Genomic DNA, 23297 nt, shown 5'->3' with positions numbered 1-23297 from the left:
TACTCCAGGTGTGGCCTTTCCAGTGTCTTATACAGCTGAAGCATGACCTTGTGGCTCCGAAACTCAATTCCCCTACCAATAAACACCAACACACCATATGCCTTCTTAACCCTATCAACCTGGGTGGTAACTTTCAGGGATTTATGCAGCGAGATCCTTCTGTTCATCTACACTGCCAAGAATTTTACCATTAGCCCAGTACTCTGCATTCCTGTTACTTCTTATGAAGTGGACTATCTCACACTTTTCTGCATTAAACTCCATTTGCCACTTCTCAGCCCAGCTCTGCATTTTACCTATGTCCCTCTGTAACCCAAAACATCTTTCAGCACTATCCATAACTCTGCCTACCTTGGTGTCAACTGCAAATTTACTAACCCATCCAATCCATGCCCACATCTAGATCGTTTCTAAAAATGACAAACACGCAGTGACCCCAAAACAGATCCTTGTAGCACAACACTGGTATTTGAGCTCCAGGATGAACAGTTCCCATCAACCACCACCCTCTGTCTTCTTTCAGCTAGCCAATTTCTGATCCAGTTTCCTACAGCTTGTTTCTCCCAGGTCAGGTCACTAGCCTGAAGCTAGAATTTGATAGTTGGATTAGTGCCAGTTCACATCAAGCATAGCTGACCAGGCACTTTCCCACTCTTACTGTCTTCCCTAAAGGGTGTTGGAAGGATTTACAAGTTGATAACCAACCTGTTTGCATCATGAACACACTTTCTTTGGCACCTCAAGTCCTGGTGTGGGACTAAAAACCCAGGCTTCTCCTCAGAGGGTTAGGCACCATGCTACAATACTTCTGAACAATGCAAGATCAGGGATTATCAACATGAAAATTGATTTGGCTATCTTGAAATTTAATGCTACATTACTTGCTCATGATGAGGAAAGCATCATCAGGCTCATACTTACTCATCCAATTTGTTACTAGTCTCAGCAAAAATCCAACCTTCCTTTTATTTCCTCCTCCCCTTCATCCTTCCCCAGTTGCCACAACTGCCCCACCATTGCCTTCCAAAGCAGGCAGAAATACACAGCGATTCATAATCAGTTCTGTCAGCAGAATTCCAAACTTCCAAAAGTTGTTATTCACACAAAACAACTTTGCTGCCTGTAAATACAAACTAATAGCTCTTTAAAGGGAGTAAGGAACACTACCCTCTCCAGAAAGCTAGTCCACACGTTGATAAGCCTCCAAGAATCATATATTGAATCACCCAATCTAACGTACTACATTCACAGGTTAAAAAGATACTTCCCGGTTCTATCTATGCATGTCCACCTCTGTAGAAGTTTAAAAACTGTGAATCAGATCTCCTCTAAGCCTATACCCCTGCAGCAAATCCTAACCCAAGAGACAGGGTCTGTCTACATAGCTTAATGCACATACACTGGACTCATCCTTTATGCCTTTTCGCTACTTTTATTTGAATCAAAGTGTTCTTGAGGATGGGGAAACCAAAACTGCATATTGATGAGGTCTCACCAAAACTTTACATGGCCCCAGTAATGCCATCCTTGGTTAACCTTGATCTGTTCAGAAAATTAACCTCAGGGCCATTTCTCCTTGGCCTTAATGTATTTAAATCTTTGGGAACGGATCCATGGCCTATGCAAAGTTTTTCTCTTCTTGTCATCTTTAATTTACCATGCACAGTCTGTTTCTGTGTTATAAATGGTACTTAATTCATTATAATGATCTGTGTAACACTTGAATACCCAAATTCTGTGCACATGTACTGTATAACTATTCAGACTGAAAGACAGCTGCAAATCCTGACCTCACTTCTGTCTTTCCAAATTTAGTTATAATGTATTTCATCACATCAAGATTCTTATTCTGAAAATTATTAATTTTACCTGTGAATTTAATAGCTATACAATTGTCACCTGAATAAAATCATTAATAAATATTAATGAGATAGCAAAGTACTAAATGTGCATTTTGTTCTCTAATGTGGGAACATTGCCCATATTCCTCAATAAGTATGTAAGCAGCATTGAAGGGTAATTGTAAAACCTAAATATGTTAATTCATACATGTCAAATTACAGAAGAAGTGCTGGAGGTCTTAGAAATCATAAAGGTGGATAAATCTCCAGGACCTGATTAAGTGTATCCCAGGACATTGTGGGAAGTTAGGGAGGAAATTGCAGGGCCCCAGCAGAAACATTTTTATCATCTATACTCATGGGTGAGGTGCCGGAGGACTGGTGGGTGACTAATGTTGTGCCTTTATTTAAGAAAATCTGTAAGGAGAAGCCTGGGAACTATAGACCTTTGTGTCTGACATTGGTAGTGGATATATTGTTGGAGGTGATTCTGAAAGAAAGGATTCACATGAATTTGAAGAGGCAAGAACTGATTAAATATAGTCAGCATGTGTTTTGTTTAAGGGAAATCATGTTTCACAAGTTTAATTGAGTTTGTTTGAATAAGGAACCAAAAAGATTAATGAGAGCATAGCAGTAAATGCTGTTTATATAGACTTTAGTAAAGCTTTTGATAAAGGTCTGCTTGAGACTAATTAGCAAAGTTAGATTACATAGGATTCAGGGTGAGTGTGCCAATTGGATACAAAATTGGCTTGCTGGTAGGAGACAGGAGATGGTTGCAGATGGTTGTTTTTCAGGCCAGAGGCCTGTGACCAGTGGTGTTCCACAGGAATTGGGAACTGTGTCCACTTTTGTTTATCATTAATGTAGACGATTTGGATGGGAATAAGAAGCATGGTTAGTAAGTTTGTGGATGACACCAAAATTGGTGGTATAATGGACAGTGAAGAAGATTATCTAAGATTACAAAGGGCTGTTGATCAATTGGGCCAATATGCTGTGGAGTAGCAGTTGGAGTTTAATTGGGAAAACCGAAAAGTATTGCATTTCGGTAAAACAAACAAGGGCAGGACTTATGCAATTAACAGTTGGACCCTATGTAATGTTGTAGAACAGAGAGACCTATGGGTTCAGGTACATAATTCTTTGAAATTTACATCATTGATAGGGGTGGTTATGAAGGTGTCTAACACAGTTGCTTTCATTGCTCAGACCTTTGAGTATAGGAGTTGGAACATCACGTTAAGGTTGTAAAGGAGGCCTCTTCTGGACTACAGTGTGCAGTTCTAGTCACCCTTCTAAGGAAGGATATTATTAAACTGGAGAGAGCTCAGAAGAGATATTAGATTAGATTACTTCAGTGTGGAATATGAGGATGTTGGTGGGAATGTTGGGTTTGAAGAGTAAAATAGGATGGAAAGGCTGGGACTTTTTTAACTGCAGTAATGGAGGTTGAGGGGTGGTGACCTTACGGATCTATATATATATATATATATATATATATAAAATCATGAGGGACATGAGGAAAGTGAATAGTAATGATCTTTTCCCTAGGGTGGCTGAGTTCAAAACTAGTGGACATATTTTTAAAGTGAGAGGAGAAAGATTTAAAAAGGACGAGGAGCAATGTCTTTACATAGAGAGTAGTTCGTGTGTGAAATGAACTGCCAGAGGAAGTGGTGGATGCAGGTACAGTTACTACATTTAAAAGACATTTGATCAAGTAAATGAATAGGAAAGGTTTGGAGAGATATGAGCCAATCACAGGTAGGTGGGACTAGTTTAGTTTGGGAACATGGTTGGTGTGGATGAGTTTAACTGAAGGGTTCATTTCTGTGCTGGATGACTTCATCACTCCAGAAAGATGCATTTTTCATTTCATTACAAACCTATGGCTATATTTCCCTTGTATGGTGGTGTGGGAGCAAATACAGGCTGCCTGGGAATTCTGCATTCCTGACCAGTTTTCCTTGGTTGGGAGTTATTAGGAGTGCAGTTGTACAGATCTTGCTGGATCAGTGAATAATCCCACTTTGATCTTATGTTTAGTGAAGCTGCAGCATGATCCTAGGGTCGAGATGATTGGCCTTCGATAACTAGAATCATCTGCCTTTGTAAAACTTCAACCAGTGGAGAGGTTAACTTCTGATTTACATTGACTTTGATTCTGCTAAAGCTTCTTGATGCCACCATCTGTCAAATGCTGCTTTGACGTCAAAGGCAGTTGCTCTTATCTCACTTCTGAAATTCTGTTGTCTTGCTCCTGTTTGGAACCAAGGCTGCAATGAGATGAGAAGCTGAGGTCAGAATCAAGTTGGAATATCAGTGAGTAGGCTATTGCTGAGTAAATACTGCTTGAAAGTATTGTCTTACACTTGAACGTTAGGCGATGGGGGTGGGGGGTGGTGGTTCAGGGGTAGTGGGGTGGGGGGGGGGCACAGTGAATGGAATAAAGACTCCTGTCACCCCTGTCAAAAATAAATATTGCTCTATCTATGCAGGTTTGCATTTCTACTCATAGCTCAATTGCTTCTGGGCCACAAATACTTAGTTGTGCAAACTGTGCATCACATTCCTTCTTACAATCCATAGCTCCCCCACTGATCCTCGTGAAAGATTTCTTCCATGTGCTCTGTCAATGCCACCTCCTACAATATTGTTTTCAATATCTCTTTCTTTCACTTAAACGAAAGAATCCCCCTTTGACTAGAGTTGACAATGTCCTTGAGAGTGTCCATTTCATTTCTACAATCCACCCTCATTCCCTCCCATCTTCCCACAGCAAGTAGGTTTCCCTTGTCCTTAATTTACACCCCAAACCTTCCATATTCAGCACACTTCAGTGTGATGATTCCACCAAATACATCTTCCACTCCTTATTTTCAGAATCCAGAGGAACTATTCCCTGCACCATTTCCTAGTTCACTCTTCAATAACAGCCACTATGCACTTCCCTTCAAGTAGCACCTTCCCATGCAGGCACATTCATAGAGTCCCTACAGTATGGAAGCAGGCCATTCAGCCTATCAAGTATACAGTGACCCTCTGAAGAGTGTTCTACCCAGACCTAACTCTACCCTAACCCCATGCATCCCTGGATACAATGGGCAAGTTAGTATGGTTAATCCACCTGAACTGCACATCTTTAGACTGTGGGAGGAAATCCACACAGACAGGGGGAGAACATGCAAATGCCATACCACCTGAGAGTGGACTTGAATCCAGGTCCCTGGCACTGTGAGGCAATAGTGCTAACCACTGAGCCATCATGCCACCTATTCATTGCTATACCTGCTAATTCACTCTTCCCTCCCTCCTTCCTCACAAACATTCCTTCCATGTGAAGTAGTGATTTACATGTATTTCTTCTAATTTAGTGTCCTGTATATGCTGCTCCCAATGCAGTCTCCTCTACATTCGAGAGAGCAAGTATAGATTGGGTGATTGATTTGCTGAAGTCAGGTCACAAGCATGTTCTTGAGCTACCAGTCAAATACCATTGTAGTTGTCTGCCTCATTCCTATTCTGACAACACTATCCTTGGCTGAAGCTCCAGGGAATCTAAAGGGACAGCATCTCATCTTTCAATTCTAACAGCTTACAACCTTCTGAGCTCAACACTGAGTTCAACAATTTTGGATCCTGAACACAGTCCTATTGTTTTTGGATAAGAGTGCAAAAAATGACTTAGTTGTTTGCAATATAGAACTGAATAAATCTGAATAGAGCAAGATGTTCACATTTAATCAAATGTTTTAATTCACAACAGAAATGTATTTACATTACAAAGTAAATTCAGGAAACAAGATGTACTGAATCAAGCAAAGGCAACAAGTTGGATCATGATATCATTCATTTATAGAAGAAGCTCCAGGATAATGATAAAAATCATCAATATTTTGTAGAAACCTCTTGAGTGATATCTCCATGTGATGTTTTGCTGCTCTTGGTAGATTACAATTTCCACTCCAAGTAGCCTCCACTGTGTCTGTGCCTTCAACTGAATAGTGAATTTCAACTCTTCAGCCCCTAAAATTTTGAACTTCAAGCAAACAGAAAATTCAGACAACATAACTTGGAGAGAGAAAAACTTTGAATAATTGGAGGAAGAAGATGCAGCAGCTTAGAGAATGATTCTGATTCAATTTAGCTAGTAATCTATGGTTAGTAATTAAGTTTATAGATGATTGAGTTGAATGACATTTTACTTCATTTGAAAAGATAGCTGGAGAAAGAAGTGGCCAAAAGATGTTTGGACTTCAATGTTAACAGTGTGTTTTGACATGCACACCTAGAAAATGTGAATCAATTTATCAAAAGAACAATTTGTATACTATGAAAGCAATATTCAATGCTCATGATACTGTTCGTGAAGTTTATCCATTCAAATTTAGGATAACAAGAAAGAAATCGAATCAAACATTTGATAAAATTCAAGAGAAAAATAAATGTTAAAGATTCACTGGGTTTCATTGCTGAAATTAGAGGAAAAAATTGCAAATATGAGGGGAAATCATGATTATGGAAGAACTTTGAAATTATATTCCAGTAAACCTTAAAACGTAATTAGATAAGCATCAAACGTTTAAGAAGCAACAGTTCTTACACATTACCATGGTATCTCACACAGACAATTACATGCGGGAAAATGCTTATGTGTGTACATTTGTAGTCAGGGTATTGCAATAAATCCTAGTGGAAGAAATTAATTTTATCTTGAGGAATGGCTTGTTCAAAAAAATGTGCTTACTGAGGGTGTTAGAACAATGACGGGAATTAGAAGGAACCAAGATGATACAGAAAGAACATTTGATAACACTATGATAAGAGCCCCACAGAGAAGGAGCCAATAAAAAGGGGATCTCTTTTAGATTCAGGGATTTTCCCAAATGTTCTAAAAATTGGATAGATAAAACAAAGGCGAAGAAAATGAGACAGACATGTTTAGCCCATGTTCTTTAATTGAAATGGAACAAAAGGATGCTGAATTGAGAGTTATATTAAAAAGCCCACTCAGAACTCAAACCAAGATTATTATTTAAGAGACAAGTTATTATTCATAGAGATCACCTCAACATCATGGTTTGGAGGAGTTGGTGTTGGACTGGGGTGTACAAAGTTAAAAATCATACAGCACTAGCTTTCAGAGCTCTGTTCCTCCATCAGGTGGTTGTCAACCACCTGATAAAGGAGGGACGCTCCGAAGGCTAGTGTGTTTCCAATTAAACCTGTTGGACTATAACCTGGTGTTGTGTGATTTTTAACTTTGTATACCTCAACATCAGCCATTGAGGAGTAGGCAACAGTCCATCCAGTGATATTTCATCTGAATATTGTAAAAAAAAAGTGACGCTGGCTCACAAAATTCCAATGGCATATTGTTTAAGCATTTGGGCAGTGCAGTCTAAAAAAATTAAAACATTTTTATTCCAAATAGTCAATTTCGAGTGGTTACATTTAGCCAGATATGCTATAAATATCAGGTGGTGGGGAAACCTCCACCAGCAATTATACTATACTTCCTCATTCCAATACTGGCATCCAAAAAACATTTCAGTGGAATTTTAAGAAATTGCTGAAAAGCATATGTCAGAATTATAGATGTTTCAACACCTGAAGCACTGACTTTGCAGAAAACTCTTAGAATCCCGACAGTGTGGAAAGAGACTATTTGGCCTAATTCTGCTCCTTTATCTATATATCTTATATAGTCTGCACCAACCACTGAAGAGTATTCCACCAAGACCCAGTTCCCTATTATTTACCATGGCTAGGCCACATAGTTTCACACCCCTGGTCACTACAGGGCAATTTAGCATGGCCAATCCATCTAACCTGCACATCTTTGGACTGTGATAGGAAACCAGAGCATCTAGCAGAAACCCATACAATGGGGAGAACATACAAACTCCACACAACCACCCAAGGCTGGAATTAAACCCAGTTCCTTTGGGCTTTGAGGTAGTAGTGCTAACCACTGTGCCATTGTGCCACCCACAGTTCTGGGCATGACACTATTGACTTTATGATAATCAATATCATGATACTGTTCGTATCATGGGGGGTTTAAACTAATTTGGTAGGGGGATGGGATCCGGACTTGTAGTCCAGCAAGTAAGCTAGCTGTGTGTCAGGATGCCCAAGACTGTAGGGAGGCTGTGGAGAAGGTAGCACTGACAGGGACTACTTGCGGACACAGAGATGGGCTCAAGTGCGTATACTTCAACGCAAGGAGTATCAGAAATAAGGTGGGTGAACTTAAGGCGTGGATCGGTACCTGGGACTACGATGTTGTGGCCATCATGGAAACATGGATAGATGAGGGACAGGAATGGCTGTTGGAGGTTCCTGGTTACAGATGTTTCAGTAAGATTAGGGAGGGTGGTAAAAAAGGAGGGGGGGTGGCATTGCTAATTAGAAATGGTATAATGGCTGCAGAAAGGAAGTTTGAGGGGGCTCTGCCTCTGGAGGTAGTATGGGCTGAAGTCAGAAATAGGAAAGGTGCAGTCACCTTGTTGGGTGTTTATTATAGGCCCCCCAATAGCAGCAGAGATGTGGAGAAACAGATTGAGAAACAGATTTTGGAAAGGTGCAGAAGCCACAGGGTCGTAGTCATGGGCGACTTCAACTTCCCAAATATTGATTGGAAGCTCTTTAGATCAAGTAGATTGGATGGGGCGGTGTTTGTGCAGTGTGTCCAGGAAGCTTTTCTAACGCAGTATGTAGAGTGTCCAACCAAAGGGGAGGCCATATTGGATTTGGTACTCGGTAATGAACCGGGACAAGTGGTGGGCTTGTTAGTGGGTGAACATTTTGATGATGGTGACCACAATTCTGTGACTTTCACCTTGGTTATGGAGAGAGATAGGTGCGCACAACAAGGAAGATTTTACAATTGGGGGAAGGGAAATTACGATGCTGTAAGACAGGATTTGAGGAGCATACGTTGGGAGCATAGGCTGTCAGGGAAGGATGTGGTGGAAATGTGGAACTTTTTCAAGGAGCAGATACGACGTGTCCTTGATATGTATGTACCTATCAGGCAGGAAAGAAATGGTCGTGTGAGGGAGCCTTGGTTGACGAGGGAGGTCGAATGTCTAGTAAAGAGGAAGAAGGAGGCTTACATAAGGTTGAGGAAACGGGGTTCAGACAGAGCGGTGGAGGGATACAGGATAGCCAGAAGGGACCTGAAGAAAGGGATTAGGAGAGCTAAGAGAGGGCATGAAAAATCCTTGGCGGATAGGATCAAGGATAACCCCAAGGCATTCTATGCGTATGTGAGAAACCTGAGAATGACGAGAACGAGGGTAGGTCTGATCAAGGACAATAGTGGGAGACTGTGTATTGAGTCGGAAGAGATAGGAGAGGTCTTGAACAAGTACTTCTCTTCAGTATTTACGAACGAGAGGGACCGTATTGTTGAAGAGGAGAGTGTGAAACGGACTGATAAGCTAGAAGAGATACCTGTTAGGAAGGAAGATGTGTTGGACATTTTGAACAACTTGAGGATAGACAAGTCCCCCGGGCCTGACGGGATATATCCTAGGATTATGTGGGAAGCAAGAGAGGAAATTGCAGTACCGTTGGCAATGATCTTCTCGTCTTCACTGGCAACGGGGGTGGTACCAGGGGACTGGAGAGTAGCGAATGTTGTGCCCCTGTTCAAAAAAGGGAATAGGGATAACCCCGGGAATTACAGGCCAGTTAGTCTTACTTCTGTGGTAGGCAAAGCAATGGAAAGGGTACTGAGGGATAGGATTTACGAGTATCTGGAAAGACACTGCTTGATTAGGGACAGCCAGCACGGATTTGTGAAGGGTAGGTCTTGCCTTACAAGTCTTATTGAATTCTTCGAGGAGGTGACCAAGCATGTGGATGAGGGTAGAGCAGTGGATGTAGTGTACATGGATTTTAGTAAGGCATTTGATAAGGTTCCCCATGGTAGGCTTATGGGGAAAGTCAGGAGGCATGGGATAGAGGGAAATTTGGCCAATTGGATAGAAAACTGGCTAACCGGTCGAAGGCAGAGAGTGGTGGTAGATGGTAAATATTCAGCCTGGAGCCCAGTTACAAGTGGAGTTCCGCAGGGTTCAGTTCTGGGTCCTCTGCTGTTTGTAATTTTTATTAATGACTTAGATGAGGGAGTCGAAGGGTGGGTCAGTAAATTTGCAGATGATACGAAGATAGGTGGAGTTGTGGACAGTGAGGAGGGCTGTTGTCGGCTGCAGAGGGACTTAGATATGATGCAGAGCTGGGCTGAGGAGTGGCAGATGGAGTTCAACCCTGCCAAGTGTGAGGTTGTCCATTTTGGAAGAACAAATAAGAATGCGGAATACAGGGTTAATGGTAGGGTTCTTAGTCAGGTGGAGGAACAGAGGGATCTTGGGGTCTATGTACATAGATCTTTGAAGGTTGCCACTCAGGTGGATAGAGTTTGTAAGAAGGCCTATGGAGTATTATCGTTTATTAGTAGAGGGATTGAATTCAAGAGTCGTGAAGTGATGTTGCAGCTGTACAGGACTTTGGTTAGGCCACAGTTGGAGTACTGTGTGCAGTTCTGATCACCTCACTTTAGGAAAGATGTGGAAGCTTTGGAGAGGGTGCAGAGAAGATTTACCAGGATGTTGCCTGGAATGGAGAGTAGGTCGTACGAGGATAGGTTGAGAGTTCTCGGCCTTTTCTCGTTGGAACGGCGAAAGATGAGGGGTGACTTGATAGAGGTTTATAAGATGATCAGAGGAATGGATAGAGTAGACAGTCAGAAACTTTTTCCCCGGGTACAACAGAGTGTTACAAGGGGACATAAATTTAAGGTGAAGGGTGGAAGGTATAGGGGAGATGTCAGGGGTGGGTTTTTTACCCAGAGAGTAAAAATGCGCTGCCCGTGGGAGTGGTAGAGTCAGAATCATTGGCGACCTTTAAGCGGCATTTGGATAGGTACATGGATGGGTGCTTAATCTAGGTTAGAAGTTCGGCACAACATCGTGGGCCGAAGGGCCTGTTCTGTGCTGTATTGTTCTATGTTCTATGTGCTATGTTCTAATATCATCTGCTTTTAGCAACATTATGATCAGGTGATTCCCAGCTATGGTGACTCAGATCATTAAAGCCATTGCCTAGCATAACTTAATCTCTTCCCTCACTTGGACTAATATCCCTGGTTTGAGTTTGTAACAATGTTGTTTTTTTGAGTGATGCATCAGCTGCATTAACATCACGTATTGCCGAAGATGTTTCTCCTGGCCTATTTAGCCCACATGGATTAGTGAGTCTGTATTAAATTTTGTAAGTCACTTCAATATTTTCTGAGAGCTAGCAATAATATTCCATCTACTGAATACCCCCATATTATGTAATCTGATTACTGAAGGGTCAACTTTTGAATTTTCAATTTCTGATTCATTCTCAAGTCATTCTGAAATTTCTGTTTCACTCACTATTTCTTGCATTGCTGTTAAATACACTTCTGATTTGTCTGTCTTGCTATCACTATATTGCCATGTTAAAATGACAGATGCTGATTTTTCCTCCTGTCTGGAGTCCTCACTACATAATTCACATCATTAAGTTTCTTTTTAATTTAATGAAGTCCAATACTTTTAATGATTACGCTCACAGACAGTTAACAATACCTTGTCTCCAGGAACTAAATTTCAAACTTTGGTCTTTTTATCTTCTGTAGTCTTCATTGTTTACGAGCACTTTTAAAATACTTTTTGGCATGTTCATAAGCTTTGATTAGTTTGTTTCTTGAATACATTGGTCAGAAGTGTAGTCTCTGAGCTTTCATTTATAAATTTTTCTTTAATAAATTTTAGGAGCGTTTCACCAGATGTCTATCAGTTTAAAAGGTCCAATCCTATCCATTCATTAGGGTCATCCCTAATGGCAAAATGCAACAGTGGAATTTTTTTTATCCCTCTCACTCGGACCATTATGATAACGATGAGAACACCAAAATTTTGTAGACATTGTTTACTTATAATTCCAAAATATGTTGTTTATAAAAGGAAGACTGTCCCAAAAACACAAAAAACCCTAAGAAAACAATTTTCCCTTTAAACTAAAGTATTTTGAATCTCCAATGGTCTGATTCTCTTTATTAGGAATTGAGAAAGAATTTTCGTGACTGTCCTGAGCTATCTCTCCTTTCCTAGTAAGTTGTGAAAAAACATATTCCACCTGGAACACTGCAACAATATTAACACCCATTTCCTTTCCTGACACATTCTTTTCTGAGGAATCCTTAAATGGAACTATTACTGCAATCCGTCTCCCAATTAACTAACGGCAACTACTGTAACAGTAGTATATACAATCGTGTGTACAGTCTTCAGTTAGGTGCACGTTACTTCTTAATTTCACTTTTAGTTAATGCACCTTTCACATTTATTATTTTGGTGTTCTTCTATTTGTTTCCTAAAATTAATACCTTTTCCATGCTCAGATTTTCTATTCTTCTAATTACTTCGTCGATACCCATCTGATAATTTCCCACCATCTATGTGAGATATTCTAGGTATCTGCCAGAGCAATTACTTCTTGGATCTTTGATGTTTGACACTTACATAAACAAATCTTTAGGATTCCAAGTGTGCTACTTCATAATTCTACTGGAATCATGATTTCTTTCATATTCTCAAGATATTTCTCTAACTGTAGCATCAAACACATTGCTCCAATAACTTCTTTCTCTCTTGCAATTCTAAAATAATCTAATTAGATTTCTTTTCTTATACTGTAGTCTTAAATGTTGATTGATTAGCTTTACGGACAAGCTCATAAATTGAAAATTGTTCTTTTAACAGTTCCATAGTCTGTGGATTGTTGTCTGATGCTTTGATTTATATATTTACAGCTGTACCTGTCAAGATACTCTGTAACACAAAGTTCCAGTATCATGCAGCCACTTCATCTTCCCAGCTCTCTTTTCAAATAAAGTGAAACATCTTTCAATTCCATCTTTTGTTAATTTAGGCGCTTTGTGATTTAACTCCCCAGGTAGATGATTGAGTCATTTAACTTAAATCCACATGCTTGCTCCAGAAAGCCATCTTTAGCTTGCTGTTCCAAATTACTTTCTAATATTATATATTATCAAAACCCCTTCACAGAATTAAAACCAAAATCGATTTATTCTATTTTTGAATCTTAATTCCTAAATTATAGAATATTATAAATCTTTATCACAATCCCTAAATAACATAGAACATAGAACATAGAACAATACAGCGCAGTACAGGCCCTTCGGCCCTCGATGTTGCGCCGATCAAAGCCCACCTAACCTACACTAACCCACTATCCTCCATATACCTATCCAATGCCCGCTTAAATACCCATAAAGAGGGAGAGTCCACTACTGCTACTGGCAGGGCATTCCATGATCCTACGACTCGCTGAGTGAAGAACCTACCCCTAACATCAGTCCTATATCTACCCCCCCTTAATTTAAAGCTATGCCCCCTTGTAATAGCTGACTCCATACGTGGAAAAAGGTTCTCACTGTCAACCCTATCTAACCCCCTAATCATCTTGTACACCTCTATCAAATCACCCCTAAACCTTCTTTTCTCCAAAGAAAACAACCCCAAGTGCCTCAGCCTTTCCTCATAGGATCTTCCTACCATACCAGGCAACATCCTGGTAAACTTCCTCTGCACCCGTTCCAGTGCCTCCACATCCTTCCTATAGTATGGCGACCAAAACTGCACACAATATTCCAGATGCGGCCGCACCAGAGTCTTATACAACTGCAGCATGACCTCAGGACTCCGGAACTCTATTCCTCTACCAATAAAAGCCAGTACGCTATAAGCCTTCTTCACTGCACTATTTACCTGGGTGGCAACTTTCAGAGATCTGTGTACATGGACACCAAGATCCCTCTGCTCTTCCACACTACCAAGTAGTCTACCATTAGCCCAGTAATCCATCTTTTTATTACTCTTACCAAAGTGAATCACTTCACACTTAGCTACATTGAACTCCATTTGCCACCTTTCTGTCCAGCTCTGCAGCTTCTCTATATCCCGCTGTAACCTGCCATATCCTTCCTCACTGTCTACAACTCCTCCGACTTTCGTATCATCCGCAAACTTGCTCACCCAACCTTCTAACCCTTCCCCCAGGTCATTTATAAAAATGACAAACAGCAATGGTCCCAAAACAGATCCTTGCGGAACACCACTAGTGACAGCACTCCAAGATGAACCTTTGCCATCAACTACTACCCTCTGTCTTCTTCCAGAGAGCCAATTCCTAATCCAAACCTCCAACTCACCCTCAATGCCATATCTCTGTATTTTCTGCAGTAGCCTACCATGGGGGACCTTATCAAACGCCTTACTAAAATCCATATATACCACATCTACCGCTTTCCCCTCATCTACCTCCTTCGTCACCTTCTCAAAGAATTCAATAAGGTTTGTGAGGCACGACCTGCCCTTCACAAAACCATGCTGACTATCCTTGATCACATCATTCTTATTCAGATGTGCATAAATCCTATCCCTTACAATTCTCTCTAAGACTTTGCCCACAACAGAAGTGAGACTCACTGGCCTATAGTTACTAGGATTATCCCTACTCCCCTTCTTGAACAAGGGAACCACGTTTGCTAGCCTCCAGTCCTCTGGCACTACTCCTGATATAACCTTCAGTAATAGCTCATAATAAACTAACCTTGAATCTATTCAAACCGTAAACTTGACTGCTGCTCTGCTTTAACTTGATTTATTACAAATTAAAGGGCTCAACATTAATCTCCAGCTCCCTGACCACATGGTGGTTATGCCTTGTGCTTGTAACACATGGTTTGGTTTACAAATTCCATTTGGAATGTTTATTTTGTGTTAACTTCTATTTTAGTTTTGTGGTCAGATGTTATAGCCAGTAACAGAGCTATGAGATACAATAGGTGAATGGAGAATTTGGAACACATTTATTCTTGTTGCAGTTTGGTGAGTTAATGATCAGCCCAGTCAGAAAAAGAACCCCTCCCTTTTTGTGCTTCCTCAACTGTTGCCTTTTAGTTTGTGACAATGCTGTGGGGTTATGCAGAATGCAGTAAACAACTGCAAGTGCTCTCGTGTGTTCTACTAAGCATTGTAGCAGGCTCCAGAGCACTTCAAGCAATGGAGGTATTGTTTCAGTATACTAATGATCTGCTCAATCGCATTTCATATCGCAGTATGGCTTTTCTTGCATACACACTGGTGTGTGCGCGCGGTGGTGATGTTGTTATATTGTTGAAGGACAGACCTTGGTTCTCAGTAGCTATCATCTGGTTTGTCATGGTAGCTCAAATGCAGCTGGCACAGCGATCTGCCATAGAAATAATGCCTCTATCCCCGCTATCAGAATGCGAAAAACTGACCTGTGTGGTCTGTTGCAAATGTTTGAGCGTTGCCTGGATACTGACAGAAGGGAATCTCCTTTGGGTTGGCGTTTGTGGCACAGTGGCAGTGTAGCTACCTTAGAGCCAGGATGTTCAAATTCCACCTGTCCCGAAGGGGTGTAATAAATCTCTGAACAGGTTGATTAGATAATATTTAGAAGTCCTTTTGGTTATGGTACAAAGGGAAGTCAACATGCATTATCTACAAAGTGATGTGATTGCAGTCATTATCACCTTGCACCATTGGCAATCCTACAATCCCTCAAAGTGTTGTTCTTAATCCATCTACCAAAAGAGAATCAATTATATTCAAGGTTTCTTAGGATCCCTATTGTGGATTGGAGACGTTGCATTTTCACCTGCTGCAGCTGATCTGGTGCGGGTCCAATATGTAACAGTTCAAGGATTAGTGGTGCTGCAAAAGCACAGCAGTTCAGATAGCATCCGAGGAGCAGTAAAATCGACATTTCGGACAAAAGCCCTTCATCAGGAATGCTCGAAACATCGATTTTATGCTCCTCGGATGCTGCCTGAACTGCTATGCTTTTCCAGCACCTGTAGTCATTGTTTTTACCTACGTAACAGTTCAAGGCAACAGTAACAGCTACTGGCAATTGTGCTGTCACCCTATTTGCAGCTATAGAGGCAGCAGGTCAGAGACTTCAGTAAGCATGTACTTGCTGAAGTGGTGATATCTGACCACCATGTTCCTCACTAAAGCTTGATAAGGGAATTGCTCTCTGAAATCTCTGTACGGATGCAGACTCCTACTGAGAGTCCTTCCTGTCATGCCTGATCCAGGTACTTGTCCAGCTCCGTGTTGCCTTAGTTCATTCTTCATGTGAAGCTGTAGTCCAAGGGAAATCCAAATCATTGGACCTGTCTGTGAACAAATAGTTGGTGCAGAATCCTTGGAGTTGGGATAAAAACTTTAAAATGTGTCACACCATCCCCTGTAGATAGTGGCGACCTAAAAGGGATCTAGAACCCGCCTGATTCAGTCATCACAGCAAGAGTTAGTGGAATTTAATCAGTAACTTATTTGAAAGAAGTTCATTCTCTCTTTAGATATATGGGTGGCCATTTTTACTGAAATGAAATTGATCTGCACTTGTTTAAGTGACAGTGTTAGCTGAAGCACTGACATTCAAAATGGCATAAATTAATGTTGCAAGTACTTTAATCTGCTCAATGAAATGATGATCAGCAGAGCTCAGACCAGATGTATCTGATGTGCTGCTAGTGCCATTGTTCAACCAACTGGAAATTGAAGTACCCAATAGCCAGGCACTAAAGAGTTGAATTTTTTGATCTACATTGGGTGAAACTAGAACTAGGGGGCAGAGCCTCAAAATAACAGAATACAGATTTAGACCTGAGTTGAGGAGGAACTTCTTCACCCAAAGGGTTGTGAATCTGTGGAATTCCCTGCCCAGTGAAGCAGTTGAGGTTACCTTGTTGAGTATTTTTAAGGCAAAGATAAATAGATTTTTGAAGAGTAAAGGATTTAAGGATTACGGTAAGCGGTGGATAAGTGCAGCTGAATCCATGAAAAGATCAGCACAATCTTATTGAATAGTGGAGCAGGCTCAATGGGAAAGATGGACTACTCCTGCTCCTATTTCTTACATTCTCAACAACAAAATAAAATTTTCAGTATTTCACTGTTAGTAGGCCAAAAATGCACTTAAACATTGCTAGAAGTGACTAGAAGTTAAAGGTTTTCATCTTACACTCATCAAAACTGGGATGCAGAAAACAGACTTGAAAAAATTGCATTTCTTATATTTCATATTACTTATTAACCATCACTGTTATGGTCAATTATTATCAATGATGAATATACAGCAATTTGAGAAAAATGTTGATCATCTTGTACCAAAATAAAACCTAGAGGATTACATTTATATCCATTTTATTGAAAACTGTTTAAAATTTTGTCTCTATCGGTTTAACAAATTCAACGTCATAATATTTGTCATTACAAACAATCATAAACTAGTTTTGCTAATGCTTCACAATATTGGAACTATCCTACTTTCATGACTATGAAGAAATATTTTGAATGATCAACTCATTTATTTCTGCTGCAATTTGCCAAAGACAATTTGACCTATATTATAGGTCCAGGTACTTCTAAATTAAGCGATTAGAACAAAAATTAAAAGAGCAAAGAAGTTATAAAAAGATTCAAAATAGAAAGTGGTAATTCAATTAATAAATCTAAAGAACAAAAGTAAACAAAAAAGGAATGATATGTTTGATTACAGTTTAGTGATTAGAGCAATTAACAGAAAGACAAAACAAGGGAAGACAACAGATGTAATACATTTAAATTGGCAAAAACTTTCAGTAACATGAATTCATGGCAATAGTCAGAGATACATGATCGGAGGCTACACAAAAAAGATAGACAGAAAAATGGAGAGTGGCATTAAGGGTAGCTCATCCAACTAACAGAGAGTGGGAAATGGTATTCCACTAGGATCAGTGCTAGGGCCATTGCTGTCCATAATTTACACCAGGAACTGAAAGGCCAATTTCAAACTCTACAAATAATGCCAAATGGGGGTCAGGGGGCTGGGGGTATTTCAATCAATCTGTTTTGATATATGATACATCTTGGAAGCAGGTAGGACTTGAATCTGGACTTTCAGGCTCAGAGTTAAGGACATCATTCCTGCATCACAGAACTCACAAATTTGGACATAAGGTTGACGTATATACTAAGAATTACAACAAAATATAAGATACTAATAATGTTGCAAAATGTGTGTTTACCTGTAATAGTTTCAATATAAGTAAGTATGATATGCTGGATTTTGATAGATAGATTAAAGAGGCCACATACACCTTGCAAAATACAAGTCTAAATGGGCTAGGGTAGCAAAGAGATCAAGATATACAGACACAGAAATTACAAAATGTAGCAAATCATTAATGAGAGATAGAACTGAAAAGGAAAAGAGATTCTGTTAAACTGGTACAGGCTCCTGATCAGAAATCACTTAGATGTGTACAGATATCTATGTTATAGAAATAACAAATAGATGCTACAGAAAGTGCAAGAAAGAGTGATAAGAATATCATAGTTGAAAAGTTATATTTAATGGAAAAAAATTAATGAGCTAGGGCACTTTAGAAAAGAGAGAGATAAGAGGTGTGTTTCTGTTTAAGATGATTAAGTGGGTTTGACAGGGTAAGCATAAGGAAGTTCATTCCAACTCATGGACAGTTAAAACTCCTGGTCATAAGTACAAATATATAGTCATTAATAAATTTAATAGGAAGTTGAAGAGAAATCTCTAAACAGGAATGATCAGAATATAGAACATGCTACAAGTCATTCAGTTGAACACATGGATGAATTTTAGGGGAAGGTAGCTAATCACATAAAAGAATGGAAATATGTGCCAATAGGTTTGGATTAAGATGTGTGGGAGGAGGGTTCTATGGAGCGTAAGGACTGGCATAGATCAGTTGGGTTGTGCGAACAATTTCTGTGCTGTCCATTCCATGCAACCCTGATGTAAATGGATCTGAAGGAACTTTTTTGTTGTCAGAAAACATTTTCTATTTTTCCAGCATCATTGGGAATGAGGCAATATTTAGCTATATTTGAAGGGATTTTACAGTTTTGTGAAGCTACACAACAATTAATCATTCTTGGCAGAAAACCCAATGGTCCACAATTTCAGTGCATTGTTAGAATCTAATTTTATTTGCAAATACATCAACATTAGATGCACAATCCAAACAGATTGATTTTAGTGCAACATTTTCTGTTTTTGAGAGTATACTACTTTCTTCTTACAGCAGCTGCAATCCTCTGTTTGATTTCACTTACAGATGAGGCTCTCCCTTTTGATGGTTGTGGCATTGGTATGATTGGTAAAGCATTGTTTGAGGCATTGGCATTCACTGGTAGCCCATGTAAGCCACTGAGTTTAGTTCTGCTACTGTTAGACAGGCTTCTTTGGATCTTATAGCTCCCTGCAGATGAAGAGGATGAATTCAGACTTCCTTGGCTAATTGAACATTGAGAATGTGGATGTTCTCTACTGAGTCTCTTTAGTTCCATCAATTGTTCTCGGGCCTGACTAAGAGCCTCAGTGAGTTCATAGCGTTCCTCACATTCTCTTCGCACTGTTTCTTCAAGAAATGTATTCTGCAAGTGAGAATGTGTTGAAGTTACTTTTCATTTAGAGAAAATGTTTATTAATTGTACTGAACTAGATAAATTGAACTGCAAAAAGGCATATTGTAAAACCTACAAAAGACAATCAAGAAAACAAAATACTGAATTGAAGATCTGTCAACTACTGTCATTGAACTAGCTACATTGCAGCTGAATATGATACTTAAAAACACTTTGAATTATAAATGTATTGGTATATTTAGAAGAAAATGACAAAGCACTCAGAGAGCACAATATAATACTATGGTTGTTAATTAAGTGGGAACAATGACATGATAAATTGGACCTTATGTTAATTACATAACAGGTGAAATCAATGGAATAAACACCATGTTGTAGGATGTACGATATAATTTCTACTCAACAACTTACATATATAAATTGGCCCAAACATTCTTGAGTAGGCATCCAGAGCCAGTATTCCTGATACTTTTGAATATGCTAGATTAGGTTATTCTGATTATTTTGGGAAGTGCAACTAGAATATTTTTTCTTTTTTTTCATGAAACATGATTATCATCAGTAAGGCCAGCATTTGTTGCCCATTCTAATTTTCCATTAACTAAATTGTTTGCTAGAATATTTCAGAGGGTAGTCACTTTCTTTCCCAAAGGACATTGGTGAACCAGGTTTTAGTGATTTAGAACAATCAATGATAGTTTCCTACTAACAATGACCCTAATGTTCAATCCAAGATTTTATTAATTCAATTTAAATTCCACTAGCTGTCATAGTGGGATTTGAACCCATGTCATAATTGGCATGGGTCTCTGAATTACAGGACCGCAGCAATTCATGAAGGTAACTCACTACCACCTTCTTCAGAGCAATAGGAATGGCAAGTGTAGTGGTTGGAACCAGGGCCAGGTGGATCTCATTGACTATGAGATCCTCGATTGGGGTTGTTAACCTGGGCCAATCAGGGACCTCTGGCTGAGAGATCGAAACAGGAGATTCAGAAGACCTCCTTAGTCTAGGGACTGGCTCTAAGCTGGCTGGTCAGAGTCCATGTACTGTGCGCATGTAAATAAAGGGTGACTTGATGATGGGATACCGGCCTCTGTTCAGTTATTTCAGTAAGAAATGCTGGTCTGGCAAATGACACCCATGCCCTTTGAACAAACAATTAAAGAAAATACAAGTTATGTATTCACATCCAAGGTCTGATTCACATTCCTTTGCAATTGTACCTGTAATACAAATTCATCACGACTTTCTTCTCTATTAATTCGAAGTCACAAGAGTTGGTTACATTCTGGCATCTAAAAACTTAGATGAGTAAATGGCCCTAACAAATGACTGCAAGGTTGTACAGAAGCAATGGAAGGTTTGTAATTGAGAAGCAAACTACCCATTCAACTAAGTTTGGCTTCCTTCTCATAGGGCAGCTGTTGTGCAGAGATGGTAGGGGCAGAAGTGAATTCCTCAGTTTGCATTCCACTTTCCTTAACCAGCCAGGCAACATAAAATCCAGTGCTCTGCCAGAACCCAAAATGCCAGTAATATCAGACTTGCACGTATATTTGGCAGCATCTTCAAGAAAAACAGAGTTATCATCTCAGGCTTGGGGGCAGAACTTTCCGAGACCTTGAATGATGTGGGTAAATACGAGTCAGTTAGGAAAGTATTGCAATATAAGAAAAATTGTACTCTCAATATTGAGAAAAAGATCAGATTTTCTACCAAAGCTTTGAATGGTAAGATAAAAATCTCACTAGTGAACAAAGAAAGAACTATTTGATTGCATTTACATCTCATTATTACCTGTTCGCACTTCACTTTTATACACTTTGCTCTTCTCCCACACAGTGGTGACAATTCCTGATATGAGCCACAGAGAGTACCTGCGACTCTGTTTTTCCACATGCTTCTTCAGACCTCCAACTTGCTAGTATATCCCTACATTTCAGAACATACTCCACAGGCAGCAACCACCTGCACCCTCTCATTCATGGATGTAAGCAGAGACATGCACCATATCATTATGGCACATCTCCATTTCACTTAGAATACAGTTCACCGCATCAGTACTGCCATTTGGAGCACACCATACTGGCTTTGTAAGTGGCTGCTGGGTGACTCTGCAAAAAGGGACCAAGACCCATCTCATGAATTGTAGCATGGTTCATCTCAGGGCTCTTATCTTGTTTTCTGAGCACTCACTCACTTGGATGTTTACAACCTTGCTTTCTTTTCTGTGTATCACATTCACCTGGACTGACTTGGCAGCACAACCCCAACTGACCAAGACACTTCCACGGAGTAATGTTCCTACTAATCCTTGAAGCACATACAGAGTGTTGTGTAATTTGCTGGCACATACTGCAGGTATGATCTTTATAAAGCACAGTGCTGCACAAACATATCCACTCTTGAATCTCAGTGTTCCATGTGGAGACAAGTTATCTGCCTCTCCCTCTGAGCTAAAAAACAATGCATCCATTAGAGCCTGAAAACCTGTAACTAAGCACTCAAGACACTGTGTGCTGAAAAGCAGTGCAAGCTACAAAGGTTAGCAGCCTTTCACCAAATACTGAAGGTCCTATGAGCTAAGAAAGTAATGTGACACACACAAAGGCTGGCAGCCTGTCAGTATCAGAGTCTGTTAAGAAAGCAATGAGAGGCATACAGAGATTGGTAGCCTCCAAGTAGACATAAAATGAGTGAGCACTAAGAAAGAAAGCTAAGAGTTGTAAATGCATTTGTGCTTCTGTCACGGAACTCTAGAGTGTTGAAGGGGTGACACAGTCTGTGAATTGGTCTAAGACTAGGTATAATGATGTATTAAGGCTATATCATTAAGCTTAGTATTTTTCCGATGTTAACCTATGTAGATAAAAAGTCAAGTAAGGTCATGTCCATTGAGAATGCAGCTGACTGTTACAATGAAATAGTTAGAATAATCAACATTCTTAAAGGGGAGGGTAAGCATCCAGACATCTGTACCAATGACATAGCTAGGAAAAGGGATGAGGTTGTGAAAAGTGAATTTAGGGAGTTAGAAAGCAAGCTAAAAAGGACCTCAACGGTAGTAATCTCTGGGTTGCTGCCTGTACCATACGTTAGTGAGGGCAAGAATAGGAAGATATGGCAGACAAACGTGTGGCTGAAGAATTGGTGCAGGGGGCAAGACATTAAATTTGTGGATCATTGGATTATGTTCTGCAGAAGGTATGACCTGTACAAAAGGGGTGGGTAATACATGAACTCAAGGGGGACCAATATCCTTGTGGACAGTTTTGCCAGAGCTGTTGGGGAAGCTTTAAACTAGGGTGGCAGGGCACCAGGTCAGAAGATGCAGCAGTCGGTTTAAAGGTAGATGCAATGAGAGAGAGACTGTGAGGAAGGGTAGGTTAAAATGGCAAAGGGATGGGAGTCCAGGCAGAAAGGCAGGAGGAAGTGATGCAGAGCAAAAGTTAGAAATGAAAGAAGTAAAATTGGGCAACAGAATCATAAACAGGGAGATTGCGAGATTCTAAAGGGACAATGAGGATAAGGGCACTTTATCTGAATGTCCATAGTATTCGAAACAAAGTCGATGAACTTGTGCAAATCAGTACAAAGGGGTATGATCTAGTTGCCATTACAAAAATGTGGTTGCAGGGTGGTGATGACTGGGAATTAAATATCTAAGGATATCAGGTATTTCGGAAGGATAGGCAGGAAATAAAGGGAGGTGGGGTCATGCTCTTAATTAAGGATGAGATTGGGGCAATAGGGGAAGACGATATAGGATCTAAGGAGCAAAATGTTGAATTCATTTGGATGGAGATCAGGAATAGTAAGAGAAAAAAAAATCACTGGTGGGAGTAGTCTATAGGCCACCCAATAATAATGCTACAATGGCACAGGCAATCAA

The 23297-nt window shown here is 40.0% G+C and overlaps 1 protein-coding gene across 1 annotated transcript in view; it reads right to left on the bottom strand.

Moving 5' to 3' along the window:
* Positions 1-17514: 17514 nt before the first annotated feature.
* Positions 17515-23297, bottom strand: part of lekr1 (Leucine-, glutamate- and lysine-rich protein 1) — a 221953-nt gene continuing 216170 nt past the window's right edge. The window contains exon 14 of the mRNA XM_072572657.1: positions 17515-19408. Within this exon, the coding sequence (XP_072428758.1) occupies positions 19040-19408 (369 nt within the window). The 3' untranslated portion in view covers positions 17515-19039. The remainder of the gene's footprint in view (positions 19409-23297) is intronic.

Source organism: Chiloscyllium punctatum, chromosome 6, assembly GCF_047496795.1.
Source record: "Chiloscyllium punctatum isolate Juve2018m chromosome 6, sChiPun1.3, whole genome shotgun sequence".
Taxonomy (NCBI): domain Eukaryota; kingdom Metazoa; phylum Chordata; class Chondrichthyes; order Orectolobiformes; family Hemiscylliidae; genus Chiloscyllium; species Chiloscyllium punctatum.
The sequence above is the reverse complement of the archived record's forward strand: the minus strand, read 5'-3'. Positions and strand labels throughout refer to the sequence as shown.